General features: G+C 52.3%; 1 protein-coding gene across 1 annotated transcript in view; it reads right to left on the bottom strand.

Annotated features, from left to right (window-relative positions):
- Nucleotides 1-2,628: 2,628 nt before the first annotated feature.
- USH1C (USH1 protein network component harmonin) overlaps nucleotides 2,629-16,729 on the bottom strand; it is a 60,396-nt gene continuing 46,295 nt past the window's right edge. Inside the window, exons 11-19 of the mRNA XM_019652530.1 lie at nucleotides 13,860-13,979; nucleotides 12,689-12,739; nucleotides 10,373-10,414; nucleotides 9,740-9,793; nucleotides 9,305-9,404; nucleotides 6,439-6,545; nucleotides 5,963-5,965; nucleotides 5,007-5,062; nucleotides 2,629-3,890 (exon numbers count right to left, since the gene is read on the bottom strand). Coding sequence (XP_019508075.1) covers nucleotides 3,764-3,890; nucleotides 5,007-5,062; nucleotides 5,963-5,965; nucleotides 6,439-6,545; nucleotides 9,305-9,404; nucleotides 9,740-9,793; nucleotides 10,373-10,414; nucleotides 12,689-12,739; nucleotides 13,860-13,979 — 660 coding nt within the window. The 3' untranslated portion in view covers nucleotides 2,629-3,763. The remainder of the gene's footprint in view (nucleotides 3,891-5,006; nucleotides 5,063-5,962; nucleotides 5,966-6,438; nucleotides 6,546-9,304; nucleotides 9,405-9,739; nucleotides 9,794-10,372; nucleotides 10,415-12,688; nucleotides 12,740-13,859; nucleotides 13,980-16,729) is intronic.

Here is a 16,729-nt window from a genome sequence, read left to right as displayed (position 1 = left end):
TTAGAGAGAGTTTGGGATTAAAGTAGTGATGTCTGCCATGCGTGAGGGAGCCAATGTTGGAACATGGGCCGTCCTTTGCTTGTATGGGTTTTAGTCTTGAATACTCAGTCTTGGCACTGAAGTGGATTCCTATGTCTGGCCCAGGCCCCCCAATGGACTCTGGCTTCGGCCGTGCCCCGTATGACCCCCACAGAAAGTCAGGAACTGCTTTAGGCCTTACTTTTATACATGTTCTCTGGACCGTTCCACTGCTTACCTGACTAATGTCAATGTCTGCTGGGGTGATCTGTATACTTTGGATTCAACACAGGACAACTTTCCAACACGTGAGAATTTATTTTCTTGATGATAATGAAGCGGGAGTTAGGCTTATAAAAAGGGAGCCGAAGCCCATTGTAGTCCCTTATCCTGTCAGCTCTACCTGACCTTAATGGCTCAGGACTTACATCACATATATTCCCATCCTCCCCTCGGTCCCTCTTCCCGCCCTGCCCAGCGGCACACCTTCCCTGCCCCTGTCCTCTAACCAGGGGGTCAAAGCCCTCTTCATTGTCTCACTCATCAAGTCGTGTAAGCACTGATAAACTCATTCACTCTGAGGTGCCAAGAACTAAGAATAGCTGGAGATAAACTTCAAATAGTGCGGCTCCAGGCATCAACAAGCTGAAAGCCTCAGCAGCAGTGTTTGTTAAGTCACAGGAGGAAGGTAACCATCCTTGAACAGCAGAACATTAGTTGTGGGGAGAATTGTTCGGCCAGCAGTCTAGAACCTGAGACATTCCAATGAGGATTGCCCTGCCCTGTGCAGCATAGAGCGGAGAAAGGTACGGTCTCCGGAGCCAGAGCACCTGGGCCCTGAATGCCAGCTCCACTACTTCCTCACATGACCTATCAAGTCACTTAACCTCTTTGTACCCCAATCTTCTCTTAATAAAATGAGGTTGGTGATAACAGTAGTACCTACCTTGCAGTGTTGAAGGGAGTAGATGAGCTTAGTGCTTAGAATAATACTTGGCACATAATCAGTGCTAAGTGTCAGCATTTATCACCGGGCTCCTTTGGGGTCCATGTACCCATCCTAGTCATTGCAGTTTGAGATGGCAGATACCAGGGTCCAGCCCAGGCCTAGCACATAGTAGGTGGCAGCAAAGATGAGCTCCTACCTTCTACCTTCATTTTGGAATCGTCTCTAGAGCCAAATTACAAGCTAGATAAGAAAACACAGAAAACTCCTGTCTCTGGGAGCCAGCTATTAGAAGATCATTGTGGTTTTGTCTCTGAGATCAGAAAGTCCAGCAGATGTATTTTCTCTCTCTCTCTCTCCTCTTTGCCCCTCCCCATTGATCATTACTCACTGCCTACAGTCCCTGATGCCTCAGCAGTCATGTTGGGTGGGATGTGACCCCACCCTCCCAGCCACAGCTGATGGACCTGGGAATGGTCTCTGACCCCAGGGCTGCCCACTCAGGTAAATTGGCCAATCACATTCTGCTTTGGAAATTTGGAATTGGGAAATGGAGACTGAGCCAGGTAGTGATGGTGGAGCTATAGCTGAGAGGTCACCTAGAGTTAGGCAGAAAATTATGATGGCCATGTTTAAGTTGGGCACTGAGGGCTCAGAGAAAGCTGGTGGCAGAGACAGGAGGCCTAAATGGAGAGAGCTGCTCCTCTCAGACACTTTAAATCAGAACCACCTTCCACTTCCAATTTATAGGGGGCCTAGGGACACCATATCTCCTTGGCTTGGATTTCCATTCAATGCCTATACTGACATGGTCCCACTTTCTTCCCTGAAGCTAGCCTGAGAATGTCTCTGGGCCTTGTAACCAGGAGAGCCTTGACTTACCTTCTGCCAGCCCCTTGGAGTTACATTTTCTGGAATTGAGCAAAGTCCCTACCACATGGGCTTCATTTCCTGCCATCTTTCTGCTGAGAAGACATTGAAGCCCAGCTCAGCCTGTCTCCTACTGCCCCAACTCCCTGCTCCAAGCCAGCCCTTGGCCATTTTATCATATTCTTCATGTCAGACCCATATCACAACATTGTGTTCTGTTTCTTACTCTTGAATAGGAGCCAAAACCTTATAGTTTTTTATGTGACAGTCTTGAATCTACTGCCCCAATCCACACTTACTTCCATAAGCTGGAAATCTGTTTATTTTATTAATGAGTTCAGAGTAAGGTTTGTGGCAGCAATCTTAATAGTAATGATAGCAGGAGAGAGAGGAGATGGATGGAGAGAGAGAGAGCTCAGAGTCAGCTCTTACTAGATTTCAAGGGCAGCGTCTCCAGGGCTGGGAAAGACCAAATTCGCAGGGCCAGAAGGAAGACTCGAGTCTGGATCCCAGGACCCACCCACTTCAGAACGGTTGGCTGCTCCCTCCTTCCATGTTGTCCTTCAGAGGAGTGGCCCGAGGTGTTCCTTATGCAGCCCTACTTCAGGGCCAATGGGAGTCTGAGATCTCTGGGTGCTGGCTGCGGGTTTCTAGGGTGCCTGCAGGCTGGAGTCTCCCAAGGCTGGTTCCAGGCTCTGTGTTCAGGAGGGCGGGTCCAGAGCCCACCGGCTTCTAGGGGTGAATTTGGTTTCTCCTTGTAGGCTTCAGAAGAAGGTCCTATGGGGAAGAAGAAATAGACCAGGCAGGTGCAGGCCTTGTGGGTGCACACTCAGCCCACAGCAGGGCCTGACAACAGGGAGGACACTCCCCCCCTCCCGCCCCCTGCAATGGCACAAGGCCCTGCTAACCTCTGGAGGCCGCTCTTGGTGCAGGCCCCCAGCAGCTACACACTAGCCACAGCACACAGGAGGCCAGGGAGAAAGCAGGGGGACACCTGGGATGAGCTAGAAGGGGACCCGAAGACAGAGGGGCTGGGATCTCTCACAAAGAGCAGATGACAAGTGACAGAAAACATAGGGCCACTGAGGCCATCCCAGAAGCCACGGCATAGCAGGCCAACTGTCTTGGGAGCATGAGGCCCTAATGTTTTGAGAAACTTGTAACAGGGAAGTCAGTAAGTCCAGACTTGGGTCTGCCCCAGATGTTGCCAGCTGTGGGCTTTAGACCACATCCAACACCCGCTCACAGCCACCTGCCAGCTCTGTCCATGGACATAGCCCTGTCACAGGGTGGGAAACACATCCCAAAGCTGGGCTCCACAATGTCCCACAGATAAGAATCCAGAGCCAAGGAAGAGAGAAGGCACAGAGGACAGTTTGGTCTGAGCAGTGCTCAGGCCACAACAGGTCACAACAGGATGTGAACAATCCCAATAGGCCAACCCTGGTTCTTTGGACCAGCCTTAATCGCCTCTTAATTGCCCTGGCTCTGCCCAAGCATGGGGCCTTGTGGAGCAGGGCTTCCAGAAGGTGGCGCCCCCAGGGAAGGGGAAACCCAGGCTGTGCTTCCTTTGGGCTCTGCCAGCCCATTGTGCCTGGTTTGAGGCATTGTCTGTACCCCACAGAGAATGGTACTCACTGCTCCATCCTGCTCATTTGGGTGCTGCGTGGGACCTATGGCAGGTCCCAAGGGCTGTGGTGAGTCAGGAAGCCCAGGTCTCAAGCATGCTACTGCTGGGCTTTGCTTGGCTCCCCTGAGTGGGAAGGCCTTTCAGCCTGACTGTGTGGCTAGCAGTAGGCCCGGGTGGCACTTCAGGGACGGTGCCTCATGCGCCCTTCCAGACACCAGTCCAAAGAACCTGCCGACAGCATGGGCAGCAGACGGCCACTACACACAACATGGACAGACGGGGCCCTGCAGCCCGCCTGCCTATTCACCATGGGGGCTGCCAGGCTCCAGCTGCAGGAAGAACCCGTGTCTATGCACGGGAGCACGGTCTTCAAGGAGCTTTTGGACTGGCTGGGGGCTTTCGGCTGCAGAGGAGGGAAGAGAAAAGCTACATACGCAGAGCAGAGCAGGAAACACAAAACAGGGCTCGATTATTCCCAGGCAGAGATCCACTGGACCTATGCCTTCACTTGGCTCCTGCCTAGGCCCTGGGTTCCAGAATTAGTTGCTGTAAGACCTTGATTTCTTTAAGACATGCACAAGCTCGGCCTCTGCTGGGCAGGGCGAGCGAGCAGGCAGAGCCATGACAGGCAAGCAGAGTGGGAGGGAGGTGATGTGATGAGATGAGGACGGAGGCGCAAAACCACAGAGGCAGAGTGAGAGACAGAGAAAGACAGAGAGAGAAAATGGATGTAGAGTGACAGTGATGGTGAATCAGGGACTCAGAGCCAGGGACAGAGAGAGAAGCAAGTGAAGGAGGGGGTAAGAAAGGAGAGGGAAGGTGACAAAGGGGAAGAAGGAGGAAGGGGAAAAAGAGGAGCAGATGGGGGCTGGGAGCAGAGAGAAAGATAGAGAGAGAATGAAATAGACCCACACAGCTACAGAGACAGGAGAGAGAGAGAGAGAGAGAGAGAGAGAGAGAAACACAGAGAGAAACACAGAGAGAAACACAGAGAGAAACACAGAGAGAAACACAGAGAGAAACACAGAGAAAGGAGACTGGGCCGAGGCTCCTTGGAGATCCTGCAGTTAGGGCCAAAGCCTGTGGTCCTGGCCACGTAGAGACTCAGCAAGGGGGAACACAGTTACCTATTAGGAAGCCCTTCCAGAGAGCAGAAGACATAGACATCTTCCAACTAGCTGATGAAGGGGGTGAAGTTCTGAGTGGGGACTCAGAAGTCCCAAGGTTTTGTCCTGACTTCGTTTACTTGGTCTGAGGCCTTAACCTCTCTGGGCCTAAGTTTTTCACATGTAAAGAAGAATTTGGACAGGATAGTCTTGGTGACAGCTGTGACAGCACTTGAGGACAGTGACTTAGTACTAGGATTTCTCTAGCCCAGGAGCTTTTTAGGAGCGACTACTACTAGAAGCTGTGTGCTTGGGCCATTTCTTCAGGCTGGATGGAGGCTTGTGGGGGTTGGGTGGGGGGCGGGAGAAGGTGGTCAAGACTCTGGAGGAGGAGGAGGCAGAGAAGGTCGTGGGCCAGGCTCCCGAACACACTTACAGCTCATCATCATACGCCTTGGGGGGACAGACAGCAACAACAAGGTCGATCCAGTCCTGTGGGGAGAAGGTGTGTGACTGCAGGGCATGCTCAGGGGTCGAGGATGGGTCTGACCCTGACACTCCATTCCCATTCCTGGGCACCATATCCCAGGACCAGCTGGCTAAGGCCTTCTTATGGGAAAGTGGGCCCAGGTGGGGCTGGAGGACCTCCTGGTGGGGATGGACCTCACTGTGCAGTCCCATGGTGTGGGGACCCTTGCAGTCTCTGAAACTTCAGAACTATAGAGGCCAGGGTTGCCAGGCCCTTGAATGACACTAAGTTCCCAAATGCTTATCCATGGACCAGGGACAGGCAGCAGCCTCAAGATCACTTTGGAAGAATTTCTTAAAACTCTATAGACTCACAGAGTTGGCCCCTGGAAATCTGGGGTAGGTCCTGGGAAACAGTATTTTTAACAAGCTCCCTGGGTCATTCTGATGCACAATTGGGGGATTTCAGGTCTAGCTTTCTGATCCTAACACATGAATCCCCTCAATGGCATCACTGCCATCCTTGGCTTATCCATCATTGTCCATCTTTGGCTTGGGTGTAGCCAATAAAAAGTATGTGATCCATCACTGGGCCTCTCTACCAGGCAATAGCTCCTAATACTGAGCTGAAATCTCTTCCCAGGACCTCCCTCCATCCAATCCAGTTCTGCCCTCAAGAACCACAGAGAACACTTCTGCTCCCTCCACTCTATTGCAGCCCTTCAGATAATCAAAGACAGTCATCATGTTACCCGTAAGTCTTCTCTTCTCCACATCCCTTCATGGGGGTCCCAGTCCCATCTGGTCAGCTTCCTCGGCACTGAACTTAATACCTCAGACTCGGCTGCCTGCATACAGTTGCACAGGTTGTGCATTGCACAACATGAGCGGGCACCACTCACACTGTAGTCGGTAGGAGGGCACCCCCTCGGATTGTGCAGTGCACAGCCTGGGAGACCTTATGTGGAGGCCATAACCCAGGTGGGTGTGTAATGAGCACAGAACAGACTGCCACTAGCCCCTCCTCCAATCTGGGCCCTCTGCTTCTGTTAATGCTTTCTAATAGCTCCAAGAACGCTCTTGATTCCTGGGCAGTGCACACTTAGAGAAGACCTTAAGTCTTTTTCTTGGGTGGGTTGCCACACCTGGCCTTCTGGAGTCTGTATTTGTGTCACTTGCTTTTTCGATTCAAGATCGAGATCTGACATTTATTTTTCTAAATCCCATCTTGTCAGATTCAGACCACGGGATGGATGGGTTATGTGGGTGTCACCCAAGAGTTGCCTGGACTCTGGATACCCGCCCTGGGATGGGGCACCCCGACTGTAAGGCCTGGCCAAGAGGCCAGGGTCTGAGGCAGGCAGACAAGGGAGGGAGGCAGGGCGGGCGTTCACTCTTACCCCTTGATTCCAGGCCTTCTGCAGGAGGGCCTCAGCCTCGGCCAGGGTGTAGTCTGTCACGACCTTGCCATTGATCGCCATGACTTCGTCCCCTTTCACAATGCCGCCTGCAGGGAGATGAGGCTGATTGGCCAACTGGGCTGTATGTGACATGTGCCTAGCCCAGAGCTCGGCAAAGGGGGTCACTGTAGGGCCACGGAAGAAGTCTAACTCCTGGATCCTGAAAGCTCCCATGGGCTCAGAAAGCACAGAGGAAAACAATCCACCAGGTTACTCAAAGGACACTCCCTTCCCACGCCATCCACAGGCCCTCACCCCACTCGACAGAATAAGGACACCAGTGACGACTCTTTGCCACCCCAGCTTTGCTGTGGGCTTCTGCTACTGCAGAGGGCCTGCTTTCCCAGTGAGGTTACTAGAAACACGAGCTAGTTCTGCGAGCCATCTCTCTGTGCTCCAGCCCTGCTGGTCTGCTTCCGGTCTCTGAGCTTGCTGAGCTCTTCCCTGCCTCAGAGCCTTCACATGCTGTTCCACCTGGAACACGTGTCCCATCTCCCTTTCTTCTCTTCTAGGTTGGAGATGAAATGCCTCCTCTTCAGAGAGGTCTTCTCTGACCCCCACTCATTCAGTAGATCTTTTTTCCTTTTATTCTTTCACAGTATCCTGGTCTTCTCCTTCATAGCATTTTTCACAATTTGTAATCATATATCTATTTGTTGACTGACAGTATCTTCGACCAGACTGTCAGCTCCATGAGGGTAAGAACTATCTTTTTGGCTCAAGGCTCTGTCCCTAGCCTTTAACATAATACCTACCACAAAATAGGAATTCAATAGCTATTTGTTGAATAAATGAATGATGTTGAAGGTATTCCTGGAAAGATGACCTGTGATCTAATACATTTGGGAAAAGTTGAGTTATAAGCTAAACAGTTACTACAAGACTGGTCAAAACATTGGATATGCTAATATGTACATGGCTCTCCAAGAAGTGGATAGATTGTGAATGGTTTCCTATATATCTTCAACTTCAGAACTCCTTTTTCTTCTCTTTTTGAGGGTTTTCTCCTAGCTCTGGTGTCCACAGAACACTCTCTGGGTTTGTGGAAATAGATCAGCCCAAAGGAGTTTTGTGGGCATGGAGGATCACGGGAATGTGATGTGTGTTACCGAAGATGGAGGCTGTGGTGGTTTATAATACATGTGCTCCTGGAGAAACTTTCACCAGCTGCTTGTATGTCCAAAGCAGTGTGGGCCACGCTGTAGAGAGAAGTTTTCTCTGGACAGTGGGCCTGGGGAGAGGTGAGTTTCACTTTTTTATTTTGTACAAGCAGCGGGTGGGCGGGGGGAGGTCAGGAAAAGTCAGGCATTTGTCCTGGTCTTCTTTACCTGCTAGACATAGCAGACAGGTGGCCTCCCTGGGCCAAGCATCAGCCCTACCCTCAATTGGCACAGAAATAGGACAGAGCAGGAGGGTGTGGGCCATGGTGGCTGCCTCGCTGAGCAAGCCTCCTTCCTATAGCTGAAATGGAGGTTCAGAGTGTGGCAGTGAGAGGCCTGAGGTCACTGAGGCCATAGGTGACAGAGCTGGATTTGTCTAAGTACCCCCACGGAAGTTTGGCTGCTGGTGACCAGGTGATTTTCCTATCACTCCATCTCCTGCCTCAGGCCCTCACCCACCCTCCGTTCTACCACCTCGGGCTTGTGGGAGAGCCTGATTCTAGCCTGGCACTGCCCAGAAAATCAGATCACAGGGTTCCGGGCTCTGGCTCAGAAAGGTGAGGCGAGGTCCTCTGAGGGCACCTGTACTTCCATAAAGGCCTTGGGAGTACTGAAAAGCCTCCTGGACTTGGAAGAAGAAATCATTCATGGTGGAGTTCCAGACACTGTATGACACTGAATGGGTTGATAGCTTGAGGCAAGAGCCTGTGCCTGGGGTCCTCAAAGGCTTCACTCATCAGCAGAGGGTGTTTTTGTTGATGAGGGGATAAAGGCAAAGCAAAAAGATCGTGCCACAAGACAGACACAGGTGTGAGGGTGGCACCCTGCCCCTCTGGAAGGGGGCAAGGCTGTGGAAGGCCTGGGCAGAGGTGGCACTTCTGCTGGGCAAATGTGACCAAAAGCAGAGCAAAATGACCAAACTGCTTGGGTTCAAGTCCTGCCTCCACTGCTTACTGGCTGTAAAATGAGAATAATAATAGTACCTACTTTTGGAGTCATTATAAGGATTAAATCAGTTAATACCCATGAATGACATGTCTACATATTAGACACAGGTACTTAGAATAGCATCTGGCACATGGTTAGTTCTTGACAGAACCATCATTATTAAAAGGACAGGTCAGGTTTTGATAGTTTGTCTCTTGCCTTTATATGTGCTGTCCCGTTGTTCTGGAAAGCTGTTTCCCACCCTGCCAAAGGTAACATTGACTTATCTTTTGTGGCTCAGCTTAGGCACCACCCTTCTAGGGAGCCTTCCCAGCACCCCCTTTCCCTTGGTGGGCTAGGGGCCCCTCAGAGTCCCCACAGCTTCCCTCCACCCCCTTACACCTCCTTCAGCCCTTAGCAGACCACACTGTTATTGTCAGTACCTAGCAATTCTGGGTATATTTTCACCCCAGGATGGGGAACCCCTGGAGGGCAGGGTGATATCTGGTGTGTGGCTGTGTACCCATCCACAGGTCCTGGCACCATCGTATGCACGCAGGTAATGTGTGGGACTGGGTAGACGGATGAATGGATACAGGTAGGGGGGCATTCTTGAGCAACTGTTAACCCCCTCCACATGGGCAGCTGTTGGCTTTCTTGGAGAGATCTGTATAACCATTGCACCATCCCCAAATCGGGGCACTGCTGTCCCCACTCACCATGCCGCTCAGCAGCTCCCCCCTCATACACAGCCGAGACAACCACCTTGCCGATCGGGGAGTCCACACCACCTTCCAGCGCCAGGTCTAAGGCTCCCTCCTGGTCAGAGGAAAACAAGTCTTAGGGAGCCAAGCAGACAGTGCCTATGGGCACCTTGGCACGAAAGAGCCTCTTGACAGGGCCACAGAGAGGACAGTGGAAGGCATAGGGCCAACGACAGTGCTGTAGGGAAGAAAATGAGGCATGGATGCCAAATGGGGCCTGGGCATGGGATCCCACCGCAGGAGGATCTTCAGGGGGAGAAAAGAGGGATAATGGGGATTTGAGGGGTCACCCAGGAGCCATATTAAGAGTACGAGAAGCAGGGGACCAAGATGGGAGGGGACAGGGGCAAAGAAGGGTGCTGGCTACCCAACCTCCACGTGCCCAGGTACCTTCTTAATGCGCAGGAGCCGGACATCCTTCCCTATGATCTGCTCTGGGGTGAACTAGAGGGAAAAGACGGGGTGGGGGGGCGAGCTTTGAGTCCACCTGAAGGGTGGGGGTGGGGCAGGGGTTGGAGGGGAATCCAGGTGCCTGTGGGACATTGGACCTCACAGAGGACGTGAGCAAGGGGAACCTTCCCAGCCCTATCCTCATCAGTCTTTGACTAGAAGACACAGGACGGACACACACACAGAGGTGACCACACAAAGCCCAGATCCATTCTTCTCGGCAATATCGTGAGACTGGTGAGAGCGTGCCTTGTAAACACAAAGCACAGTGTCTGGCGTTTAGCCAGTGCTCAGTAAGTGTAACTGTTGTTGTAAACCACACACACACACACACACACACACACACACACACTCATACCCTTTACAACACACACACTCATACCCTTTACATCGGAATGCCATTTGAAAGGAGCCTTCACAGGAAACAGTAGCTGGGCCTCCTTGGGACTTCTAATGTGTCCCACCTCATCCCTGGGACCCCCAGGGCCCTGAATCTACCACCACCAAACACAGTGTATCCCTCCCACCCCCATTCCTGGGGTTACTCCCCAGGGGAGGGGAGTTCTCGCTTACCATGGAGTAGGGGTCAAAGTTTTCCTCATACTTCCGGAAATCCTGGAAGCAAAGGAGGGGGTTAGGGTGACAGAGCAGATGCCCTTGAGGGTCACTGCAGAAAACAAGCTTAGGGCCGAGGAAGACAACAGTACATGGGCCAGAGGCAGGGGACGGGGTGGGAGGGTCAGATATGGCCTGGGGGGCGGGGGATGCAGGGGGGAGGCTGGCAGTTTTCTCCATCCAGTGCTCTGACCCCAAAGAAGAACCAACACTGCTCAAGAGGCTGCTCTTCCCGGGGAATCCAGCCACCAGATGGGGAGGGCGGGGCAAAGCGACATCGGACATCAAGAGGAAAGGCACTGTTTTTAGTGTAATGCTAAATTAGAAGGCAAGAGGCCTCCCCAGAGCCTTAGCCCGGGGAGGAGGAGGGAGGACACACAGCCTAAGGGACCTGGGTTTGTGGGGGCTGTAGAAACAATTTCCAAGATGTAGAAACAAGGTGATGAGAAGAAAGACAGAGGCAGAGCCAGAACACACCCCCTGCCCAGGAGTCACACAGGAGAGCTGGAGCCCGGGGTGCACAGGCTGAGGGGCCAGGTGCGCCAAGCCCAAGAGGAGCAAAGTCTTGGTTAGTCCCCATGGGAGGTGAGACTGAAGGAGAGGCCTTGCTGGACTGAGTGGAGCCACCCCCAGCACAGGGCTCCTGAGACCACACCAAGTGTCTCCTGGGGCCTGTGGTCAGCATCATGGGGAGGTCACAGCGCCCTCTATGCCCAGCATGCAGCAAACCAAGCTCTGGGCACAAGATGAGGGCCAAATATCAGCAGCCGCATCCCTGGGCATCTGCTTGCCCTCCCTCCTCGTTAGTCTTCATCGCTCAGGCTCAACCCCAAAGAACCTGGGGTGTGGCCCGGCTCGGAGGCCACACCAGCCTAGCCTAGGTGTCAGGGCAGCAGAGGAAAGGATGTAGCAAATCCATGGGTAAGAGGGGTTATTAAGCAGGATATGCGGAGCTAATGCTCTTTCACTGAGGATCCTGCCTACCCCTGGCTGTTTCTTCTGAAAAACTGGGAAGCGCTGGCTATAAGGCTGCTGTTCTCCTCCTCCCCTGAGAATCCAGTCTCAGGGTTGGGCCAGATGGCAAGTGCTTGTGTCTTATGTGACTTCAGATCAGAGACCTATAAGCCACTACCTGGTCAGCGCCTGAAGAGGGAGCCCAGCCCGTCATTCAACAGATGGAGAAACTGAGGCCCAGAGAGGTGACATTCATGCCCGAGGTCACCCTGTCAGTGGGCAGTGGAGCAAGGGTTTGACTCCCAAGTCTGGGCCGTTGGAACTCTCACCTTCCTGCCTCTCTCCCTTTGAGACCCCTTTGTGCTCTGAATAACAAGGCCCTTAAATGTCTATTTTACAATCACTGTGCTTTGAGAGGCAGGATGGCATAACATTTAGGAGCCCGGCCCCCTGGATTAAAATCTGGGGCCTGACACTAGCTGTGGCACGATGGGCATGATGTTACTCCTAATCTCTCTGCTTCACTGTCTCATCTACAACATGGAATGATAATAGAATTTAACTCCTAGGTTGCTGCAAAGGTTAAATGTTAATATATATGTTTAGATACAGTGCTTGGCACAGCACACCTTCTAAGTGTTAGATGTCACTTATCATGCACGGCTCAGTCCTGGGCTGGGAGCAGCCTCCTTTGCAGACAGCCATGTCTCACTATATAGTTGACACCTCCCCTTTGCTGTCTGCCTGTAGTCAAATCAGCCTGTGGTCTGGTGGGGGTTTATCCATGAGGAGATTAGCTACAAGATCTCCCTCCACTTGGGGGTCTCTCATCAGTGGTGAGGGAGCCAATCCAATGGCTGGCTCTGTTGATGTAAGCCCCAGGAAATGGGGAGGATAAGTGGCTTCCTGCCTGATACCACTCATGCACCACAAGGACTTCTAAAGCCCCATACACAGGAGGACCCCCGGCAGATGAAGGACCTGGACCACCACGTCCTCCCTAGTGCTGGCTCGGTGCCAGGTGGGATTGGGTGAAGCTGTGATCCTTTTTGAACAAACAGCAGCAAAAGGGCCGAGCCCCCAGGGACCCTGCTGTTTTCTCAGCTCAGGCATGGAGTCTAACAAGCCCAGGGCCCACACCTGATAAGAGACCCTCCCCAAACCCTGGCTGCGGCGATGAGGACACAGCTCTGGCCCGAGGCTCCCAGCAGATGGCGCTTGGGGCCACCTCAGAGCCAACCAGCACTCCCAGAAAAGTCAGAATGGGAGGCACACGGGGTGGCAGGGAGGATCACAGACACACAGTGGGTATCGTTTTACTTGTCTGAACGCTGTCTGATAAACCACCATCCTCTTCAACATCTCCTGTGGCTGCCAGAAAGAAAAAACAAAGTTCCACACTGGACGTTACCAATAGGTCTCATCTGCCCCTGATGCCAGACCTTGGGCCTGCCAGCCTGGGGTTGTCCTGCCAACATTTCTCCCCAAACAGACACAGCCTGATTTAGTTCCAGCCCACTCCACATCCCCAGACGCAGCAGCTACCCAGTTCTAGTCAAGCAGACACCACCGCTTGTCATCAGCCAGAGAATGCGACACGGATGCATCTGCCGGCTGTCACAGGAGCATGAACTTTACTCTTTGGGAGCTGACAGGACAGCTAAAGCTCAAAATAAGTATCTGAGCTGCCCTGCCCTGACATTTAGATAGGGTTTCCTTGAAAGGAGAATAAGAATTCTGGCATGACTCCTCCCATTATGGGGGGGTGGGGGGAAGCCAGCCAGTGGCTGGTGCCGTGGGAAGGGGGTGCACATGAGTCCCAGTTTACTCAGCTGCAGGCGACTGAGGGTAGGCAGACCCTCCCCACTCTCCAAGGACCTTGCATTCCCAGTCCCCGTGAGGAGGGAAATGTGAAATGAAAAAAGGAAGTCGATCTTCTTTGGCCAGTTGCCCACCTTAGGCTATTCCACGCTATGCCACAGGCCTTAGGGGCACAGGCCAGGGCAGCTAGAATTGTTGTAGGTTTAGGCAAGATGGCAACATAGGTAAGAGTTTGGGCTTTGAGGTCTGAAAGACTCTGGAGTAAGTGGTAAGTCCTGGCTCTGCCTTGGGCAACCGACTTACCCTCTCTAAGCCGCGGTTCCCTCAAGTGTGACCCAGGGATAACAGCAGGTACCTTCTCGCTGGATTGTTGTAAGGACTACATGAGAATCTGCAGAGCCTGACACATGGCAGGCTCATACATCTGAGCTGTTAATTTTATCACTTCTAGATGGAGCACCAGCCTGTTCGGTCAAGTGAGGAACAGGAATTTCACTGGTTGTGTCAACAACTACCTCCACCCACGTAGATTCATCTCTTGGCCAATGAGAAGGTCAGGATATGGCACCTGATGTGAGTTTGTATCACACTCCCCGTCCAGCAGAACCCGGGGGAGACAGCTCTGGTCTGTTCCTCTGGAGATGCCCTGGAGGGGACCTGAGGGGCTTACCAGAACCTCGGATCTCACAGGTATCCTGTAGATGAAGGTGGGCTCCTGTTGGACCATGACAGGCTTGGAGATAGTGGACACGCCAGGGCCTCGTGGAGGCTGTGGACTTGGGCAAAATGTCTACAGGGGTTAGTTTAAGAGAGATCCATGTGAGGTTGTGGCAGGGTGGTCCAGGCCAACCATGGCACTCTGCCACACATGCAAATTCACACCGTGCACATACTGAACAAGTCTGGTCCATGCACCATGCCAGAGGTCCTACGGGCGTGATCTGCAGCAGACAGATGAGAAATTCACGGGTCACAGTGTGCTCTCAGGTCATAGAAACTACTGGGTGGCTACAAGGGACCAGGGAGTTGAGCCAGAGTCTGGTTATGGGGGTACCAGCAGCCACTGTCACTCAGAAGATAGGTTTTCAATTTTTCTCATTGGCCTTGGATGCCATCCAGTTTCCTCCTCCCTAAGGGTTCTCTCTTCTGGCCATGGTTCTGGTCCCCAGACTGCACACAAAGCATCTGCTGTTCCTGGTGGGTGAGCAGAGTCTCTGGAGGCTGGGAGTGAGGAGCAGTAAGAGAGGCATCCAGGAGGGTTCATGCACCATGTCTGCTTTGCTCTAACCCACCTGATCATCTTGGGCAAGACAAATCGGATTGGGTCACAACCCTGCCCCAGACCCTTCATGGGTCCCTGCTGACTACTGAGCTCCTTGGCTTGACTCCAAGGTCCTTCATGAGTGTCTCTACCTTCCTTTACAGACTCATCCCTAATTTTAGCCTCTAAAATGCCAAGCTTTCTTGCCCCAAGGTTTTTACACATCCCTTTTCTCCTGCTTTACCTGCCTGGGTCTTAGCTTGGGTATCACTGCCTCTAGGAAGCATTCTTGAGCTTTTCTTCTCTGTCACCACCATTCATCACAGCGCCTGTGTTCCCATGTCTCGCTCGGGTGGTGTGGTAGTTTCCTGCTTACTTGTCTGTCTTCCCAGCAGGCTGTCTCGGGCAGGGACTGGGATGCCCATGTTGTGGGAGTGCTCCGGTGCCCAGCATAGTGTCTGGCATATAGTAAGTGCTCACTAAACAAGTTGCATGAATAAGCGAATGAGTCAATAGTATAGCAGGCACACGGGACAGTGCCTGGGGGGCAGATATGGCCTTGAAAACCTTCCCCTGGCCGGTGCTGATGTGGCAGGCACACATGCCAAGCTGTTTCCATGACCTGCTGGTGGCTGGGCTGACAATACAGATGTGTCAGCAGCCTCGCTTCCTGCTGCTGCACTGATGACAATTCACCAGGAGCATGCAGGGAGATGGAGGTTGGGGAGGGTAGGTAGTGCAAGAGCCAAAGTGCTGACACAGGCAGGATTCGCTAACAAAACAGCACCCCACCCCGCCCCCCACCTTCGAGTCAGGAACAATCATGTCTTTGATGTTGCTTAAGACACTTATGGTCCAGTCCTTCAGAGGCTCCTTGTGTTGGGGGAGCTTCTAACCTCCCCTCTGCTTTGATCAGGAACTAGCAGTGGGAGCTCCGTGATTGCTAGAAGAATCCAAGAAAGCTGGACCCTGGTTTGAATCTCAACCCTAACTCAAAAGGGTGCAGAGGTTACCTCCCATCTCATGTTTGCAGCTTCACCCAGATTTTCTTGTACCCCGATTTGCCACTGATTATAGTTAATGTCTATTGAGCACCTACTATGTGCCTGTCATGCTCCTAAGTATGAACTTAGAATGAGTTCATGTGTTTACCTCATTTGATCCTCATGATAGACAGGCGCCATTAGCATTCCCATTTTTAGCATTCCTAGGCTCAGACAGATGAAGGAACTCATGCCTGAAGTCATCTAGCCAGTGGCAGAGCCAGGATTCAAACCCAGGCAGCCCCTCCTTGCCATCTTTATGTTTCATGCACATGCAATGCCCTTCCTCCCATCCTTCATGTTATCACCATCCCTCAAGGCTCAGCTCTAAAAGCCCTTTACGGAGGTGCCTTCAACCTCCCAGTAGGAGTCCCTCCCAAGACACCTGGGCTGTGCTGATTTTATAGCTGCATCCTGTCTGCTCAGCTGCTCATCCTTCAGATGGCAAAGTCCTGGAGGGCACAGGTGGTCAATCTCCTCTGTGTCCTTTTCAGCACTGCTTCCCTCTCCCTTCCACACAGGGAGGCACAAGGTAGGCACTCGATCAATGATTTTTGAATCAAATTTGTTGAGAAAAAGCTGCCGTCTATCTTGGTGGGGGCCACACACAGTAAGAATGCAGCCCTCTGTACCAGGCTAACTCAGCCCCCTGCAAACCCTTGTCCTCAGCCCCCTTTCCCTGGGCTCTGGTGAAAGACATCCCTGGAAAAGACAGATTTCTGTCTGTCAGAGTGATAGGGCTCAGGGCTCCACCAGAGGTTGAGGGAGTCCCCTGGGAGAGCCCTGCTAGAAGTTGCAGCCTCATCTGCATCTGATACTTTCTTTACTCCCACCTTCTTTCCCCCAAGATCTCCTGAATGCTCTGAGATGCTTATTCTGCTCTTCATGCAGCATCTCAAATCCATCAGGGAAGGTTAATAAAAACTGATCAGGTACTACTGCCTACCCCTCCCCCCACCCATCCCCACACACACAGCCCCCACCCTCAGCCCACACGAACTGCTTTGGCTCTGCCTCTGACATAAGCCTTGCCTCACAGCTACTGGAGCAGAGGAGTATTTTGTTCTTCCTTCTATGCAATCGAAGCTCCGTGTCTTCCTTGGGGATTGCCTCTCCCAATATAGTCTTTGGATCAAGAACAATTAATAAGAAATATGTCTTTTTGAGAAAGATCACGGTTCTGCCTCCTGACATCCATGAAAAAGGGCTCTAGTCTTTTAATAGTAAATTTGGAGA

This window comes from Hipposideros armiger, unplaced genomic scaffold (genome assembly GCF_001890085.2).
Source record: "Hipposideros armiger isolate ML-2016 unplaced genomic scaffold, ASM189008v1 scaffold_181, whole genome shotgun sequence".
NCBI lineage: Eukaryota > Metazoa > Chordata > Mammalia > Chiroptera > Hipposideridae > Hipposideros > Hipposideros armiger.
The sequence above is the reverse complement of the archived record's forward strand: the minus strand, read 5'-3'. Positions and strand labels throughout refer to the sequence as shown.